The 19,689-nt window shown below is 41.8% G+C and overlaps 2 protein-coding genes across 5 annotated transcripts; one reads left to right on the top strand and one right to left on the bottom strand.

Annotated features, from left to right (window-relative positions):
* The first annotated feature begins 1,607 nt into the window (after positions 1–1,607).
* LOC124862527 (telomerase RNA component interacting RNase-like) lies at positions 1,608–4,056 on the top strand. Of its 3 annotated transcripts, none has more exons than XM_047356501.1 (3): positions 1,608–2,303; positions 2,637–2,776; positions 3,472–4,056. In XM_047356501.1, the coding sequence occupies exons 1-3, from the start codon at positions 2,081–2,083 to the stop codon at positions 3,577–3,579; spliced, it is 471 nt and encodes a 156-aa protein (XP_047212457.1). In that variant the 5' UTR covers positions 1,608–2,080; the 3' UTR covers positions 3,580–4,056. The 3 variants fall into 3 exon arrangements, with proteins under 3 accessions (XP_047212457.1, XP_047212455.1, XP_047212456.1); XM_047356499.1 differs by having other exon boundaries at positions 1,608–2,392; positions 2,705–2,776; XM_047356500.1 differs by having other exon boundaries at positions 1,610–2,374; positions 2,705–2,776.
* Positions 4,057–4,554: 498 nt separating this feature from the next.
* On the bottom strand, positions 4,555–18,530 carry LOC124862525 (ubinuclein-2-like). 2 transcript variants are annotated; one of them, XM_047356495.1, is made up of 17 exons: positions 17,899–18,530; positions 16,063–16,191; positions 15,513–15,614; positions 15,194–15,325; positions 14,964–15,070; positions 14,094–14,586; positions 13,606–13,676; positions 13,401–13,530; positions 13,028–13,134; positions 12,829–12,939; positions 11,729–11,872; positions 11,527–11,577; positions 11,394–11,436; positions 8,683–9,972; positions 7,155–7,362; positions 6,724–6,792; positions 4,555–5,120 (listed from the first exon to the last, which is right to left on the bottom strand). In XM_047356495.1, exons 1-17 carry the CDS (start codon positions 18,217–18,219, stop codon positions 5,074–5,076), a joined length of 3,555 nt encoding a protein of 1,184 aa, XP_047212451.1. In that variant the 5' UTR covers positions 18,220–18,530; the 3' UTR covers positions 4,555–5,073. The 2 variants fall into 2 exon arrangements, with proteins under 2 accessions (XP_047212451.1, XP_047212452.1); XM_047356496.1 differs by lacking the exon at positions 6,724–6,792 and having other exon boundaries at positions 17,899–18,529.
* Between the last annotated feature and the right edge of the window lie 1,159 nt (positions 18,531–19,689).

Here is a 19,689-nt window from a genome sequence, read left to right as displayed (position 1 = left end):
TGCAAAGATGGTAGGGATCCTAAAAGAGTCATTACAGCAAAAACTTGTTTTACACATTATTGATTCAAGGGCCCACACCTTTCAGAATTAAGTTTAAAAAAACTGGAGAACCATTGAAGTTTTTTTTTTTTAACATCACAAAACGTGGAAACGTTCAACTTTTCCCTGACATTGTTTCAGCTTGGGCTCTTTTCTGGGAGTGTTGTAATAATTAAGCCACAATCTAAAGGCCAAGACAGTTAGTCAAACTTCTCACCTCCTTTGTGCAAGTGTCAAAAGAGTGAACTATGGGAGGGCATTGTTTATCGATCACACCAGTTTCCACAAGCACAGGTCACACAGAGCTGGTGTACGTCTGTAAGCCTGGAGTCGCCAAAGACCATGCTGGTAAATAAAAAAAAAAACAAGTTGGCTTTTTTTACTGATGAATCCTGAATTTAAAGAGTGAGTCAGCATGTTTGGACGGTTAGGTCCATAAATTGTAGCTGTATGTTTCTCAGCTGGAGTCTTAATGAAATCACATGTAATGATTCATGATCTGATCATGGTAACACAAGAGGTTAGGATTTAGAGATATATTTATTGATAGCAAGTATAAACATTTGTTGCCCTGAATTATGTAGTTTCAAATTTTTTCATGGTCTAAATTTGAGCTACTTGCCAGCCTTTTCTGTAAAACCAACCAAACTCACTTGAGATATAGTTTGCCAGCTGTAAAATGGAAAAGGGTAATTTTTGTTTTGCTATTTTGTTCTAAAACATTTAATTAAAATAAAAGGACCCTCTGAAAAACAAGGTTATATGCACACATGCCTCTGGTGATTTCACAAAGGGCATAGGGCAAATATTTTATTTTATTGTCTTAACATATATTTAATCAAATTTCTTATTTGAAGATGTTTGCAGCAGCCATCCAAAATAAATCATGATTCCAGATAAATGTCACATCAATAAAACACAGGGATGCTGCTTCTGAAGAGGACCAGGGGAAATCTTAATGACCAAGAATTCATCATCAAAGATCATCAGCAACATTTCAAGCCAAGTTGTTATAAAAACCAGGTCTGGTCAACACATGTAGCTAGGAGGATTTTCAAATCATATTCAAACAGGAAGATTCACAGATTTTTACCAGGTAAAGGTCTAAAGCTGATATTGTCAGCGTTTGTTTCAGCTTCATCTGTCATTGCAGCATTCATTTTTTTAATTTTGTATTTGATTAAATCACGCAGAGAAAATCCATACTCCATTAACCAGATGTGTTTATTGTTAGTGATAATAATTCATCGCAGATTTTTATTTCTCCATGTCTACGTTTTAACACCACATTCTGTCCCACTATGGTCACTGACCCCCTGTTTTTACTTCTATTACCACTTCTCAAGTCAGTGGTAAATACAGTTCCTTTTATATATGAGAGAATAAAGAAAGGCACACGAAAACATTCTAAATAAAATGCTTTGCTTTAAGTGTACGGTCACATTTTGCAATAGGTACTAGAATACGTGACCGTCTGTGTTTCAGCACAGCGTCTCGACAGCGCCCCCTGGAGTCGCCATGTGGAATGATCACATAATTTGGTGCAACACCGGCGCAGTAGGAGGCGCTAGAGCCCCAGCGCGATTAGAAAGAAAATAAAAAACATGGCCGATCGACAGTGATGGGTGGTAAAAGTTAGCGTTGATAAATCTTTTATGTAGCTTGTATTTGAAGCTTATTTCGCATCGAAAACTAGATTTTAATGTGCTGAAACCTCCGATACAGGAGTTTAAGGTGGAAGGAAGTTCGTTTCTCACCGGGAGGCCTTAAAAAAACACGTTAGCCACGTTAGCAGGCTAGCTTGCGTTTGCTTTTGTTTCTTTCCAACTGTAACATTTGTACACCGGAAAATTTACGTTTTTTTATTTCACTTGGACCTTAATTTACTTATTTTTTGTAGCTGAAACAGTATATTCTTATGTCCGTCTTTCCTGCTTCCAAGTGGTAGTTGGCTAGCTTTTTTAAGCTAGCTAAAGAAAAACAAAGCCATTCCGAGTAGTAAGAGTCGCTCGCTTTGACTCGTCGGACTGTGTGTCTGTTTATGAAAGTTACACCAAGAGATATGGATCCTAAACGAGCCCCCGGCAAACACAAGACTGGCGGCGGAAGCAGCAGCGAGGACTCCAATCCGGCGTCCCCCTCCAGCAGCCCCGCAGCAGCGGCGCCTGCGGTAGCCAATGTGTTCGCCAACGACGGCAGCTTCATGGAAATTTTTAAGAAGAAGATGGAGGAAGAGAAGAGCAAAAAGGAGGCGCAGCTAACAGGTGGAAAGGCGATAGCCCCCGAGCAAGGACACACCTCAGTGGAAAAGAAGGCCCCTCCTGTGACCAGCTTTGTAAGGGGTCTAGCAGTTGTAAGATGAGATAGCAGTAGCTCAACTCACCCAAGCTGAAAAACTGGGATTTAATTTAATACATGGTGAAATTTTTATCCATATGTGATTTATAATTGCCACACATTCCAGTGATTTAAATAAATAAAAAATCATTGTTTATAATTAGACACCATTCACTGACAAAATGATACAGTAAAGGCTAGGGATGCTCTCACTGGTGGTGCAGCAGGAGGCTAAATGTAGTCCCTCTGCTCTGGTGTAGTTTCCTTCATTGGCAATCCACCTGCAAGGACCCCTGTAACGGTTTCAGTCTTCTATCCCCTAACCCAGGTGGGGAAGCGCCGGGGCGGTGTGTTCCTTAAGACGGGAGTGGTTGCGAAGAAGCAGAAACAGGACGCAGAGGTAAGTGGGGTTAAAACTAGGGATGCAACAGTCACATGGCTAGAAATGCACCGATCAGGAGATTCCTGGACCATACCTGTTTTGTCTGAGGTATAAGCTAAGGACTACAGCACATGGAGAAATAAAAATGCTGCACCTTTTTAGATGGTAGTTTTAAATTCGAAAGGAAAATAAAGGAATTACAGGATTATCCCAATTTATCTCGATTAATCAAGATAAGTCTTGATACTTTGTGGTAGTTTGTAGTTTTCATTTCATTTAAGGGGGTTGATAGTATTTTTTCAGCATGTGATCCGCCAATCAAGAAAATCTATCCGAACTCGCGCTGATTGGTGCATTTTGACAGTAGGTCAGAGATCAGGATCTGCCACTTTCCCCTAATGGAGTCTGCATCACAACTGAGAAACCATCACAGTTTTCCATCTGTGAATCTTATCAGCTAACAGCAGGTTCTTTAATGTGTTTTTGAATTTATTAAAAATGAAACACAGATTTGATTTATGAATTAGGACAATCTTGCAATTAATTTAATGCTGAAAATCTTTTACTACCTGTAACTTGGTCAAAATAGGAATAGGCAGGTCAGACCTGATAGGAAAAGGATGAGCCTGATCGGTGCGTTGCTAGTTTATCATATCTTTAATTGCTCTTGTTTTCATCATACGGTCAATAACCCTCAAGCCTTCTCCCTATAGGCCGAGGCAGGCAAGAGCGATGCTTGGTCAAAGTACATGGCCGAAGTGAAAAAGTACAAAGCCCACCAGTGCAGCGACGACGATAAAACCAGACCTCTGGTCAAGTAGGCGAAGGACGGTGCTTTGGGGAGAAACCCACCAAGGAGAAGCTCCAGGGAAGAGAACCTTTAATGACCTCCTCTTACTGCCAGTTGAAGTCACCTTCACTGTCTTTCACAAACTGCTTAGGCTGACACACTTTTTTCTTTATTATTTTTGTCTTATTTGGTTCTGGTGTCGATGAATCTTAGTATCATTTACATGCCTTCAAACATCGTCATATTTGTGTTAATCCATGTATGACTTAAACACATTAGATGGCCTACCCATGGTTTCAATTAAATCAAATTTCAATTGTTTCACGTCCTTCTTTGGGTATTTGTAGATAAATTGGCTGTAAAATGTCCACATTTTAACCAGTTTTTATGCTTATGAATCTCTGTAGAAACATGTCTAGTTGTAAGTTAGAGGGGAACAATGTGAAGCTCATTTTATCTGCTTCCCAGGTAAACAATATCTTCTGTTATAAAATTACATCTTTCAGTATTTAATTTTGCCAATATCTCATTTTTTATATATGTTTTTGTAAATGGAATTGAACATTTAATGTGCTTTAATTTAGTTGTGTGTGTATATATATTTAGTTGGGAGTATTGGTCTTAGTGCTAAAAGCTAAACTGTAAAATGGAACAGGTATGCGTTGGACGGTCTAGTCACTACATTTTGTAGATGCTAGTTTTATAATAATAGGCAGAGCTAATGAGTCAGAGCTTGTTTTGTTGTGATAAGTACCTTGAGATAACCTCAAGCTTCCATACTCAAGACTAGGAACTTTCATATTTTTACATGAAGTAAGAATAAACAAGAATATACATTTGTTTAGAAAAAAACTTTTACTATTTTAAAGAACTGTCTAGAGCATTTAAATATACATTTTTATACTTAGGTGTACCTAAATGCACCGTGACGGCTCATAATGAACAACATTGGGTGTGCTCAGCCAGCTTTTCAGACCTGCATAAAATATTCCATGATGCCATCATGTAAGGATCAAAGATTTTAATTAAAGTGGGCGTACGTTCTATACAGAAACAAAAGTATCGAAGTATTCAAGTACATTTGAAAACATGTACATCTCTTTAAAAAAAATTCAAATTCAATTTGCAGTTTACATTTCTTACAGGTTTCAGTGATAATTACATTATGATTAAAAAAAAAAAAAAAAACAGCACCAGGTAGACAAACTGACCGTGCGTCAGAGTGGGACATACAGAAGGCACACAGTCCATTCAGGAAACGGGTCCAGACCTTCATGTACACACATCAACACTCACCTCGGACTTCATTCATTACCTCCCTGTCCACAGTGATATAGGTCTATTTTGTAAACATTGACAAACTATTTGCCAGCTCTAAAAAGGAGTTATAAAGTAGTCTTTAAAAAGTAATTCAACTGTGGTGTTAGCTGATTTCATGAGGTGAAGCCCACTCGATTCCACACCCTTGTTAAGCATGATCTGTTCCAGGTTTCTCGTTTTTCATGAATGATCAAATCCAGTTGGATCATAGAGTCTTCCTCTTAGTGTCGCCTCCTTGGTTCTGACTGACGTCTGAAGAAGAAGAAGAAAAGTACAAAACTTGAACCTCCAGTAAAAAAAAAAAAAAGGATGAGACGCATACAGTCAGACACAGAGAAAGCTATTAGCACTCCTGGTAAAGAGGTGTCAAACACTTTCAAGTAAATTAATGTTCTCGCAGTATCATAATCTCATTTAGAAAATGTATGCCAAACCTAACATTTTATTTGAAAAGTTTTTTTTATTTACCATTAGTGCTCTTCTTGGTACCCATAAATGATTTTTAAATGCAACTGAAGCTTTTAAAACATGTTTTCGGAAAAACACCTTATGATCACTGTAAAGTATAGGGGAGGGTTTATGATGCTGTGGGCCAGTTTCTCTTTCAAATACCATGAGTACCTTGTTAAAGTACATGGCATAATGAACTCTGAAATACAAAGAGACTTTTAAGTAAAAATCTGCTTGCTTCTACCAAACATACGGCAACTTCATTCTCTAGATTATCCAGAGTCCGGGTGTTTTCTATAGCATTCAGGTCTAGGGTCATAATTCTGTTGAAAGAGCCAATAGTGACAGGGTTCCTGCTAGTTATTTGTGCAGGAATTCAAGACTTCTTGACTCATCACACAATTTCACCCATTTAAAGCATAAAGACAAAAATCCCCCATGAATTTCTGTCTGGCTATATAGGAAAAAGCACACAACAAAAGGATAGACAGGAAGGAAGGAAAGAAAGATGATATAACCAGAGAATGGAGGGACAGGAGGAGTGAATTGAAGGAAGGGAAGACAAAAAGGAAATTAAAAGGGCATGGGAAAGAAGGAAGGACACAGGGAATCAAGAAAAAGACAAAGACAGTGAGGAACAAATGATAGGATGGAAGGAAAATTCTAATAAAAGACAGGACAAGGACAGAAGAAAAGGCAGAGGAGTCTATAAAGGACAGAGACAAGATCGAGTGTGAGAAACGAAGGCAAGGAAAGATGCAACCTTTAGACAGTTGGATATGGAATAAAATCTAGAAATAATTTTTTTTCCCATGCTAATCCAGACCTGGGAAATAATCAGCTTTGGAACCCTGGGTAGAATCTGCCAGACATTTATTCTTAAATGTCTTGGTAATCCAAATAATTCATCATGGCATTTCACCCCATCAAGGTTCCCGAGACTGGCCCAGAGCATCACAGAACCTCCACTCTACCTTACAGTGGGCACGGCTGCTTATATACTTAATTATTTGTTCATGCCAAACCCACCTGGCTTGTTCAATGCTGGGCATCTTTTTTATTCTTCACTTTTATTTAAAAAAAAAAATTGTAAGGGCACATTTAATTATGCAACCAGTGATTTTGTTTGAACCAATTCTTTTTGTCCATACAAAACAAATGTGCTCAAATTAAAGGTTGGAGTTTCCTAATTTTTTTTTATTGTTAGATGCAGTTTTTTCACATCTTTGTCAGGTATGCCTTAAATGTGGTAGGTGAAAGGACAACAGCAAAAATAATTCCACTAAACATGCTGCCACCAACACATGAGAACAGAACCAGGCAGCCCAAAACGAAGAACACTAGACAATTACACAGAAAAGGCTGAGGAGAGGAGATGGAGCAGGCTTGGAGGGTCAGATTTTACCTGAGAAAGCGAGCTGCAAGTGAGGAGGCAGAGCAACCTGAGACCCTGACTGGAGACTCTTATACAGATCTGAGGAGACAGGACAGGGCGACGAGGAGGGGAGGAACAAATGTCAACGAAACAGGAAAAGTGGAAGAGATAAGGGAGGAAAAAAAGGGATGCAACACAAGACATTAGGGAGCCAGGTAGGGAAGAAGCAGTAGAGGAAAGATAAGATGAGGGAGGTGAACAAAATGAAACAGTCAAACATTAATTACATTCAGACAAACATGGTGATTAAACAAATGATGCCAACATACAACATTAAACGGGGCCTACAAAAGACTTGGACAGCAGCAGAGCTACATATATACCTGCTTGCCCCACAAACAGAAAAACTCTGCCTGTTATTCAGAGGATTTCACTCAATCAATCAGAGAGTTCTCACTCACTCTGGGTCAAGGTAGAGAATGCTGCGCTGCTACTGGCTGCTGAGCTGCTGGTCGCCACATTGGAGCCCCCCGTGCCCAGTTGAGATAGGTTTAGCATCGGAGAGAACTGGAACGGCAGGGACACGGGCACCAGGCCCCCCAGCATGCCGAACCCCAGGGGAAGGGACGAGGCCGAGCCGAGCAGACCGGTACTTCCTGTCGTGGAGACCTGGGCAGAGAAACAGCCGTGAAGCTCTTAAAGGCTGGAGCTACTTGATATGTTTGGATAGGGAGAGAAGTATGGTTTGGGTCAGAACCTTACGTTCACTCATTATTGGTATGAAAGACATGTTAACTTGGGCTCTTAAAGGATTTGTTTTTAAAAATCAAAGAAAATGTTTCAAACAAGAATTGGGTGCACAAGTTTGAACTTACACTGATTGTTTCCTCATACACACAAAACACAGACTTAACTTTTAAGTCATGGGGAGGGGTCACAGCCTTTCCAGAAGCTTAATATTAGCCTGCTTTGTCCATTTAAAAACCAGCTTGATTTGTGTTTGGGATCACTGTCCTCTTGGAACGCCCAGCTGTCTCCAAATTTCAACCATGCTGTTCTGAGATGAAGTTGAAGAATTTGGAGGTAGCCCTCCATGTTAACTTTACTACCCACTTTGTGAAATGGACCATCACCGCTTGTACCAAAACATCCCTATATTATGGAGCAGAGGCGTCTTTCTTGGTTGGCATCTTCTTGCTCTATGATGACCTTAGACGGGGTTCACAGTGGACACAAACACTGGTGTTCCAGCCACCTCCAGTTTAAATGGTAAATGTCCTGCACTTGTATAGCACTTTACACTAAAATCAGTCATCCACCCATTCACACACTGACGGTGGTAGGCTACATTGTAGCCACAGCTGCCCTGGGGCAGACTGACAGAAGTGATGCTGCCATATAATCGGTGCCACCGGGCCCTCTGACCACCATCAGCAGGCAAGGCGCTAGAAGCATCTTGCCCAAGAACACGACAGCTGAGACGAATGGTTTTTCAACCAACAGCCCACCAGTTAAAGGACAAACCCCAACCACCTGAGCCACAGTCGTCCCTTTATTATTGGTTTGTGTCCTGATGGGTCCTGAGCTGTTCCTCATTGTTCTGACAGCTTTCCGTTCTTCTAACAGAGACAGTTTGTATAAAGTTAAAATTTGCACACAGCTCGGTGTTCCAACAGGAAAATGATCCAAAACACAAACTAAAATGGATAAATGGGTAAAGCAGACCAATGTGAAATTTCTTGCAGGGCCCAGACCCCTAACCTGTTAAAATTTGCAGACTATGCTTAAAAGCAAAGTCCACAGCAAGAAACAATACACGTTTCCAAAGAAAAGTGCTGAAATATTTAGCAGGAAATATACCAGGACTTTACGATGACAACTGTGAAAGCCCCAAAATAAATATTGTATGGATCAGTGGCTGTAGACTTCTGACCAGAAGTATTGGATTATTAGATGAGTTTCTAACACGTATATAATCCAAACACACACCTGTGGTAGCTGAGACGAGACCGACGACAATGGAACAGACACGACTGGTTTAGCCCCCTGAGGTGTCCCACCCACAGTCCGCTGACGCTGGCCTGGGGTCACTGAGGCTGCTGCAGGGGAGGCACTGCTTCCTGAATGTTTGCTCATAGATGAGGTGTTTATAAGGCTGGTGTTGGTGGCGCTGATAACGCTGGGGGTCTTTTGGCTGCTCGAAGGAGTGTAGCTGCCTTGACCCGACTTGGCGACTCCTCCTGAAGCTCCTGAGAAGGGCGGCCGGAAGCCCGCGGGGGTTTTGGGAGTGTACTGGTGTATCGAGGGTGCTGCCTGAGAGCGAGGACTTTGAGAAATGGAGGCTGAGGCAGAGATGCTGGAGGTGGTGGTGGGGGAAATGATGGGGTTGGGGGTCCGGGGAGTGAGCTTGACGATGGGTGGGATGCTGCTGTGGGCGGACTTGGTGAGAGTAGCGTGCATAGGGGTGATGAAGTTTGACTGCGGCTGAGGTTGAACTCCAGATGGGGTTTGTGGGAGGGATGTGGGCGGTTTGTTCTGGGGGGTCTGGGGCAGGCGGGATGTCTGAAAGGTTTTGTTGACTATGATTGAGGGGGACGTGAGGGTATGTGGCCGAGACTGAGTTGAAGTGATAATGATCGTGTCTCCACTAATGGCTTTATTATTGCTGCCTTTAAGGAGGCCAGACGGAGAAATGGAGACCCCCGCTTTTGGTCCAGGGGCCACTAGTGGAGATGCAGTTGGTGGAGGACGTGGTTTAGGTGGAGAAACTGAGACGGGCATGTTTGCTTTTGTTACACCCACACTTGAAGGTCTCTGACTATTCAAAACAGTGTGCCTGTTTGGCTGTTGCGTGCCCTTAACAACCCCTGTCCCCTCCACCCTCACTGAGGTCAGGGGAGAGGACGTGTTGGCGGTGGGCCGGGACAGGGAGGTGGAGGGCGATGAAGAGGTAGAGATGTAGTGAGGTGTGCTGGAGCTGGGAGTACTGACAGAGTTCTTTTTCTGTTGCTGGAGAAGTGGCGAGGAATGGAGGCTGTGGGGGTTCATGGAGGTCTTGGGTCTTTCCGGGGATGGCGGAGTGTCCCCTTGAGCCAAACCTTTGGCTGCATTGCCAAGGATAGCCAGTGCCTGAGAGATGGAATCCAGGGAAGGAGATTCGTCGAGGGAATCCAGGCATATGGTTCCTGGCGGTGACTGAGGAGGTCGCTTGGCAACCTGGGCAGCGAGGGACGGTGTGACAACCGCTGTAGGTGTGGGGCACTGACCCCACGTTACTTCCTGAAAGAACAAATTTGGCTTTTTTCAAAACTCATTTGCTTATTTGTGTTGATATTAAAAGGCTAAAATAAAAATTAATTTGTTCTTAATAAAGTCAGAAATGTACCTTTCAAAAGTATTTTTACCAGTTAAACTTTTTCACATTTTGTAACCTTACAAAAACAAACTTCAGTGTATGTTGTTGGGATTTTAGACATTTTCTGTTAACAAATAAAAAGCTGAAGAGAGTGACATGCAATTTCTCCCTCATGAGTCAATTTGTAAAAACCTCTTTTTGCTGTAATTGCAGCTGAAAGCCATTTGATGTACAGTTTGTCTCTAACATTTTCATAGAGAATGTAATTCTAGTCCAATTTTCTTTGCAAAACTTCTCAAGTTCAGATAGTTTGCATGGGGGTGCCTTAAGAGTGGACACACAATTTTCAAGTCAAACCACAGATTTTATAATGGATTTAGGTCTGGACTTTAACATGAATATGCTGTGATCTAAACCACTCCATTGTAGCTGTATGTTTAGGGTTGTTTCCTGCGGGAAGTTGAACCTTCACCCTAGTCTCAACTTTGTTCCCCCGTTTTTACCTTTATGCACCTTTCCATCAACTATAAACAATTTCCCTGTCCCTGCTAGAGAACAGCCTCCCCCATGACGCTCCCACCTCGACTTCTATGCAAGCTGCACTTCTCATAACTTTCACTTAACAATTATGCACTACTTGGTTTTGGTCTGTCACAGAGGCAGGGTTTTTCACTTTTCCACACTACATTTTCGAGATTTTTTTTCCTGTCAGTCTTTATCGGATTATTGATATTCTAGTCCAAAAATTCACCGATTTGGGTTCTATCACCTGTGCCCCCCACCCCCACGCACCCCAAACAAATGAAACAACACAACACCTTGCCTCCAATTCAGCAGTGTGGTAAAAGGCTATTTCACTCTTTTGTGGCATCTGGACAAACTTAAATCACGTCAAATAATCTGGACGGGACTTAAATACAGATCCTTTAAGTCACTTTTTTTTTTTTTATGTTACAAACTTCTAAGAAAAAGGAATGTTTTTGCATCAGAACAACACGTGACTCTTAATTATCTTGAACAAACTATTTAGAAATGTGCAATGTTTTTAACGCTAATGTTTATAACAGAATGACACTTTGCTATTATTTCCCAGCCCTTTTGTGTCATTTGAAGCCAACTATGTGCTGTGGGCAAGGTATTTTTCTTTGTTTTCCATAAATATGCAGAGGACTGTAAATATTTCGTAGCAATGAGGGCAAAACTGGCTCTGATTTGAAAAGGTTGCAAACAAAATAAAATGCATTTAAGTTTGTGACAAAAGTGGAAAAGTTCAAGGGAAGGAATACTTTTGCAAGGCCAGGTAAAAACAAGTAAAAATTTGATATGAAAACTGCTTATGACTTACCTTGGGCTTGGCTTTCGGAGTTGGAACCATCTTTTTCTTTGCTCTAAAGGCAAACCGATAAAGTGTGTGTCAGAGTAAGCAAAACAAAGTTGGGAGTGCATAAAAATATGATTAAACAAAGAGCATCTCTCACGTAAAGCCAGTTAGATGACCGTGAGCCATGATGCTTTCTTTGAACAGCATCCTACAAATAGAAATTAAAACAGCAGGACAATGAATTAATGGATTATTTTGCGTAAAGAAATCTGCAGCTCATACAGGAAGTTTGTCCTGTGTTACGCGACAGGTGACCCTGAGAGTACTTATTCTCTGCTAGCCCAGCACACCCCACACACCTGGCTTGCATCCAGCCCTTTGGCCAGAGAGGTTTGACCTCCGTCTCCATGAAGGCTTTGAGGTAGTCTTCCAGAGACAGCGTGTTCTTGCACTCCAGCTCATAGAAGCCCAGCTTCACCTGCACCAAGTTACACAGCAAAGACCTACAAATACAAGAACACAAAGAATTCTCTAAACACAACAAGGAGCTTAAGAAGCATTAGAGAAAAAAATGCATTTCTGTATATTTTCCGGCCTCGTGTGTGGGGTGCAATACTTTGCAAGAGCATTACAGGACTGCATTGTGATTTAGCAACGTCTATCTTCAATCAACTTTGACCAACTTCCCTGGTTTGACTGAAAGAAAAGCATCGTCACAGCATCATCCTGCCACTACCGTGCTACAGAGTGAAGATTGTTTGTTTAAGTTGACGTGAGGTTGGTTTACCTTCGAGGTGTTGGCCAAAAAGTCTCATCTGACCAGAATACCTTCTTCCACATGTTTTCTGTGTCCCTTTAACTAGGACTTGGTTTATACTATGGCTTTCTTCTTGCCACTCTTCCATAGAGGCTAGTTAGGGAAGTGCACAACTAATTGTTGTCCAATTCTTCTAGTTCTCTGCAGCACACCCAGAGTTACCAAGGATTTTGTCCTGCTTCTCTGATAAGTTATCTTTTCTGTCCTGACGAGCCACGTGGATGGCCATTTCTCAGTTACTTGGACACATAGTTTTAAAAGGTGTTTTTTTAATCTGTTGAAGTTTTTTTCTTGGTTAAATAAAAGGTAAAGAAAATGGGGCATAATCTTTCCATTTTCAGATCGTAGTTTGAACAGAGCTCTGTGAGATCATCTCTAACAAACGGCTGGAAATATGCTGAGATCACTAGATTTTATTTAGGGGTATCAGAGCGAGGGGTGAGGATTTCAAATGCCGGACACACCTTTCTACATTTTTATTTGTTAAAAATATCTTATTTTCCACTTTAAGATAATGAATCACTTGGAGTTGGTCTAACACATAAAATACAAAAAAAAAAAACTAAGTTTGAGTTTGTAATGTGACAAAATACTAAAAGGTTTTAGGACTGTAAATATGTGTGCGCCCTAAGTCAAACTGACCTGAGTTTGTCATCCCAGATGAACTTTTTTCGGGGCCCCATCACCCTCTTCCCGGGTTTCTCCTCATCATCGTCTTCTGACCCATTTTTGTCTCCTTCCTCAGACTGCTGCCTATGAGAACAGCAACAAGCAGCGCTAAAACTAACAATCTAAGTGGTTTCTGAATTAATAAAAGAGATAGATGGAAAAGCTTCCTTACTTTGCCACTTTGGCAATGCAGTCCATGTTGTAACGAGCGATCTGCTCCGGCATCACACTGCACACGGCCAGTTTCAGCTTCAAAAGGGGCGTTCGTAGTCGGTCGTCCTGGGCGACAGAGATAAGCAATGTGAGAAGTCACATGGGACATATCCAGGCCAGCAGACTTACGCTAAATATAGCACACGGCAAGCAGCTACAGACACATACTCAAATATGAGAGCTCCCTAAATGGCCTCCACACGCAGTAATCTGTTACCACTTTAACTAAAATAACCAATAAAACTAGTTGTATTTGTGCAGATTTTAACACAGAGTAAAAATGTAAATTAAAGATGCAGAAAGTGTTGCATTCATATGAAACAGGAACACACCTGCACATTGAGGCTGAGCTTTTTAAGGCGTTTGAGCAGAGCTTCCTTATTGCAGGGCACGAAGGCCTCCAGGTGAGAGTAGACAGCTGACCGCACCTCTGCAGGCTGCTCCTGAACCTGCAACTCAATGCTGACGAACAGACACAGATAGGGTTTAGCGTTTCATCTTTTCACTGCAAACACTGAAGGACTAAATCATACTAACTCCAGAAGGATGTTGTTCATGTCCAGCGTGAAGAACTTCTTCCTGCCTTCTTCATCAAACTGACGGGACGCCTGATGGAGAAATTGTCAAGAGTTAAGAAACCTCTATTTCAAGAATGTGTCACCATAAAGAGAGAAGACAATGTCTTGCATCTCCAACCATCCAGGGGCTGAGACTGTTGTGAATTCTTGTTCCTTAATGGAAGCACAAGATGTGTAAAAAGCCTTTAAATAAATACATCTTTTACTGCAGTAGCATAATCTCACACTGACGAGTGTAGAAAATCCAGTCTTTAATGTGAGTTTATGGTTAATTTATTCAGTGAGATGTTATGAAATAGAATTTCTTCTCAAAATTCAACATTATCAGGTGTGTTTAGGGGCTAAAATGATTAAGCTGACAAGCAAAACAAAAACACTTTGCCCAAAATGTTACGGAGCGATTTTCTGTACAACCCAGACACTGCAGTGAAGAAGAAAGGTCCATACCGCTCTTAAGTCTTCAATGCGCTTTGCAAGAGGGCCTGGCAGTCCACAGGGCAGAGGAGGAGGGGTCATCACATTGCCCTGCAACAATCGACCTGCTTTCTGCCCTGACCCGAAGGACCCGTTCTCCCCCTGTGAAGGACTGCTGGGCTGAGGCGAATCCAGCATCCCGAAGTCCAGGTCACCCATCATGTCCTGCAGTTGGTCATTATTGGCGGAGCCCAGTAGCGACAAGACAGCCTGTTCGTCGGTCAGGTCCGTTATATTGCAGTCGTTGCTTCCGGCGATCTTCGGATGGGCGCTGATGACTGTGCTGTTGGCGCCGGGCACTTTGGTGTTGGCTCGTGGCAGACCGGGAGCGGCGGGCAGGTTCTTTTTGCGCATCTCCTCCTTCTCCCTGGTGAAGCGGCGTAGCATGTTAGCCAGGTGCAGGGAGTCCTTCATCAGCTTCTTCCTCTTCTTCTTCTCGGGCCGGTGAATGCTCAGAGCCGAAACGCTGCAGGCACAAACAACAGGGAAGTGAGCCAAATACAAATAAAAAACTGAAAAGTGTGGTGTGTTTGTATTCAATCCCCCAAATCTTGACTTTGTAGAACCAGGTATGTCTACCAGCTTTGTCCAGTCTTCTTTCCAAAACAGACGGCTCCATCCATCCTTTCTATCAACTCTGACAAGCTTCCCTGCCCCCGCTGAAGAAAAGTATCCCCACAGCATGATTCTGCCTCTACCATGTATCAACGTGGGGATGTGCCACAAATAACCCTTCATGCTTGGGCTAAAAGTTCAATTTGGGTCTCATCTGTTCCAGAAAGGCCAGATTTGCGGAGTTTAAGACTCATAACTAAATACTTTCAACATGTTTTAGAACCTCACCCAGGCTTTGGTACTTTATTTTTTCTGGGTTTCTTGTCCTCCAGAATTCCACCATCTTGCTTTTTCCGGCGCTTTTTAATCACTCGCTCTTCGCCATCTTTCACCTTCTATAACAATGTTCAAAAGAAGAAGCATTGGGTTTACCATTTGCTGCTGCATTAGGTGTCCATTTGCAGTATAGCAACAGTTTTAATTGATGCTTGTAAATGCTCTGGAGAAAAGAAACCAACCTTGAAGCGATGATCCTCTGTGTTTGTGTTCTCCCCTTCAGAGTCCGATGCTGCCCTGAACTGTAGAGTCCCCGTGTTGATGTAGAAGCCTCCGTGTTTTGTGGTGAGAGAAGCTGGGACCAGCTCATCATACTGAAGTCAACAGAGAAATTTTAAATTAAAGCAAACCTGCCATGACACGCAATATTAAGCTACAGCAGAACAGGAAAGAAGGTTCCCAGTTAGTTTTATTGTAAATCCCACACACTAAAGAAGACTGGCATTGCTTTTTACAACGTTTTCATATTGTGTAACATGCATAACAGACTACACCACTCACGGCCTCTGAATTGTCTATAAAGGGGTCAGTTTCATCGTAACCATAACCGATGTCGATGAGATCCTGCATCCTGTCCTTTTTTTTCTTTTTTGTGCCACCTCCCTGCAAACACAAGCAGATGGATCAGAAAAACCCAGAAAACAAATTGCTACAAATCTCACAAAAAACAACCTATTTTAGCATGAAGTCACGTTTTCTGATACATTCTCCAGTAAAAGGGTATTGTCAGTTATTCTATAGCACTATCAGGTGCAGTGGTGTTTAATTATACACAAATATAAAACCCCACCCGCCCAGAAGGATTGGGAAAGGAAATTCAATGTTTATATCTTTCTAATCACCTCAGGACATGTCAATAGCAAACAAACACAAATCCATCTGAGTCCGGTTCCAACCCAGTTCACGCACTCTTTGAATATCTGCATTTGTTAAATGTCAACTTGTGAGAACTTGTTTTAACAAGGCAAAAACCAATGGATCTCACTCAAGTGTCACACGTATTTACTGCTAGACAGAAAACAAAGACGCATCTCAGGGAAAATCTGCTTACATATTTGCTCTCAAATTTCCTGGCGAGCTCCTCTACCTCCTTCCTCTCCTTCTCGTCATCAGCAAGCGGGTCGCTGGGGTCCAGGGGAGGAGTGAGGCCTTTAGGTACCGTGGAACCTGCAGGCTTTACCTGAGAAACAAAAAGAGAAACTGATTACCTCTTTTATTTTTGTTTTTAAACATCATCATCATCTGAAAAACATGCAGAACTCATTGGGCGCTACAGGGGTGCTCAATATTAAAGCTAGTGTTTGGATTGCATGACCCAAAAGGTCCTGATCAGAAACCTCAATGTGTCACAGGACTTCACACACACAAGTTTTATTTCGGCTTCTAAGTTTAGGTTTTTATACTTGTAACATGTTTGATTGCACTTGATGAAGATATACGGGACGTTATGGAGTTCTTATTAGACCACTACACATTTAAATATGATCTCTACAGGTTTATTTATTAATTTCGTCTAACAAATCTACAGTGACAGTAGAACACAGCTAATGAAGTGATGAACTATGGATTTCCACAGCATGATCTGACAAAAATACAACGTTTTTAAAAAAAGGGAACTGAAGGAAAAAAAAAAAAAACTACCAATTCTGCCTAAAGGGCATATGGGTTGATGACATCACAAGAGGCACAAGAATGGAGCTGATCCTCTGGCATTAAAAAAACACTATTACAGACAAATGAATTTTGATTTATTTTGAAATAAATTCTAAAGCATTCTAGTTTCATCCCAGTCTGCCTGGATCCTCCTCAAATAACTTCCAAATTCTCCTGAATGCATGCAGTGTTCTTAAATAACACTGAAATGTTTTCCTGCAGTTTTACAAACCACAAGTAAACACTCTTAAAAGGAGGAATTTGATTGAAAACCTCAAAATAAAGCAAAAAAAAAAAATATATATATATATATATATATATATAAATGGATGTACTCAAAAGAACCAATTAGTTGCCATATGCCTTATGTGATGTCACCAGAGGCATGTGCATATGTATGCTGGTTTCTCTGGTAGAAGGTCCTATCTTAATAAAGTATATGCAACGAAACAGCAAAATACATAATAAAACTTGTCATGAAATTGTTTGTTTGAGGCAATCTATTTATCTAAAGGGAGTTTGCTTGATTTAACAGGAAACTTGCTTAGTAGCTTTAATCTGGGAGTGAACACTGAGTCACAGTATAAGCAAAAGTCATTAAACTATTGTTATCAAAAGGTAGCAGAAACTGTGTGATGTATCCAAAGATTTGCTTGTGTAGAGGTTAAATTGAGGCTTGGACTGGGCTGCTATATGTTATCAACAAACACCAGAAAACAAGCTGCAGTCATCATCTCTAAAGCTCCTCATGGACCGATTGGGCATGTCAACATGACATTGATCCGAAACCAGGCTCTTCAGGGGCCACAGGCGGGGCCATCACAGAGCGCAACCTCAGGACCTTAAAACACGCAGGATCGGTCCTGGAGGCTTTCGGACAACAAAGAAATGACAGATCTATCTTCTGAGGAAATAAGGGGACTAATGTAAACTGTTTTTAAAAGACTGACAGTGAGGTTTGTTTAGACAGTTCATTGGGGGCATCGCAGCCTGCTTTGTTTTTTATGCTAATTTGTAAAAGAAAAAAAAAATTCTTGTGTTTCCTAAAATTTTAAATCGGCCTAAATAATCTTGATTTATGTTTTCCGCCCTAATAATTAGATGAATAAAAGTAAAAAAAAAAAAACAAAAACAACCATCTAAACAAAACTGCAGAGCAGGTAGCGCAGAGGGAAGCTTCACTGTATCCTTACCACCATAATGGTGTCTACGGTCACGCTTGTTGGTCTCTAACCTGAGAAGGAGTTGACTGGACCAGCTCGCCGTAGTTGAACTCGGACGAGCCCTTCTCGTTCGGCTCGCTCAGCGTCAGGTTGAGGCGGAAGGTGGCCTTCGTCTCCCCGCTGTCGACGTCGCCTCCTTTGGTGTTGCCAAACAGACCTCCGGAACCTCCCGACCCGACCGCCGCTACACCTCCACCTCCATCTTTCCCCAAAGTGATGTCGGCGGCCTCGTCCTCGCGGCGGCGCTTCTTGTTGAGCTCTGGGGTCTGCTGCGGCTGCGGAGCGCTGAAGGAAGAGATGGTGACGAACGGCACTTTCCTCGGCTCTGCCATTTGGCGCTCTGCGCTCCGGCGAGCGGCCACACGAACCGCGGGAGCGGCAGCTGCTAGGAAAGCTGAACCGGAGAGTCTCGACGGGTGCTGCTAGCTAGTTAGCTTGTTCGGAATGGGTGCTCCGGGGCAACACAGCGACTTTAGTCCCTCCTGAATCCGCTGTGATCCATGTAGTATTATCCGTGGCTCTGCCCCGTCGCATACGAGGGTCTTAAACATAAAGAAATCGCAATTTTGAGCATTTACATGAAACTGGTGTTTAGCTACAGCAGAGAAGATTTTGAAGTAGCCATCTTGATCATTATTATCATTATTCAGAGGCAGGGCGTATGAAAAGAAAGAGGAAGAGGAACCGAGATGGGCCAATGGCAACGTCGGAACACGCCCCCCTGACAGATAAGCGCGAATGTGGCGGAGATGATTGTTCTGCACAGGCGCGACGTTCAGTGGCCTCCGTGGGCCGCATGGAGGAGCTTTCTTTGAGGTAGAAGATGGCAGCTAGATGGCATCATGAGGAAAGAACATTTTTGGAAATATTACAGGGCCAAAAAAACATAAAACAAATACTTTAATCACAAAAAATCCGATTTTTATTTGTTTTTAATAATGTTAGCTAAAAGATTTACAAAGAGTTTTGTTCATTTGCCTAATTAAAACAAAGGCGTCCAGTTTGCAAATCCTTTTGGACTTGATTGGAAAAAATAATAATTAAAGAACATCTATTCTAAGCAGTCAGAACAGGAATTTGTTCACTCTCTTTGAAAACACCTTAGCCAAGTTTAATACATTAATTAAAAGCAGATTTAGGTGCACCAAAATCTCCCTTTCAGTAAAAGCCACTGAACAGATGTGTTCCAGTTTACTATGGAATTAAAAGAAAAAGCTAAAATATTTTGTGTTGTACCTAAAAACCGCGCAGAATCTACCTTTTGGATACACCTGCCTTACATATACAGGTCCTTCTAAAAAAATTAGCATATTGTGATAAAGTTAATTATTTTCCATAATGTCATGATGAAAATTTAACATTCATATATTTTAGATTCATTGCACACTAACTGAAATATTTCAGGTCTTTTATTGTCTTAATACGGATGATTGTGGCATACAGCTCATGAAAACCCAAAATTCCTATCTCACAAAATTAGCATATTTCATCCGACCAATAAAAGAAAAGTGTTTTTAATACAAAAAAAACGACAACCTTCAAATAATCATGTATTATTTGAAGGTTGTCCTTTTGCAGAAATGACTGCTTCAATGCGGCGTGGCATGGAGGCAATCAGCCTGTGGCACTGCTGAGGTCTAATGGAGGCCCAGGATGCTTCGATAGCGGCCTTTAGCTCATCCAGAGTGTTGGGTCTTGAGTCTCTCAACGTTCTCTTCACAATATCCCACAGATTCTCTATGGGGTTCAGGTCAGGAGAGTTGGCAGGCCAATTGAGCACAGTGATACCATGGTCAGTAAAC

The sequence above is a fragment of the Girardinichthys multiradiatus genome, chromosome X (assembly GCF_021462225.1).
Source record: "Girardinichthys multiradiatus isolate DD_20200921_A chromosome X, DD_fGirMul_XY1, whole genome shotgun sequence".
NCBI lineage: Eukaryota > Metazoa > Chordata > Actinopteri > Cyprinodontiformes > Goodeidae > Girardinichthys > Girardinichthys multiradiatus.
This window is presented reverse-complemented; position numbering and strand designations above follow the sequence as displayed.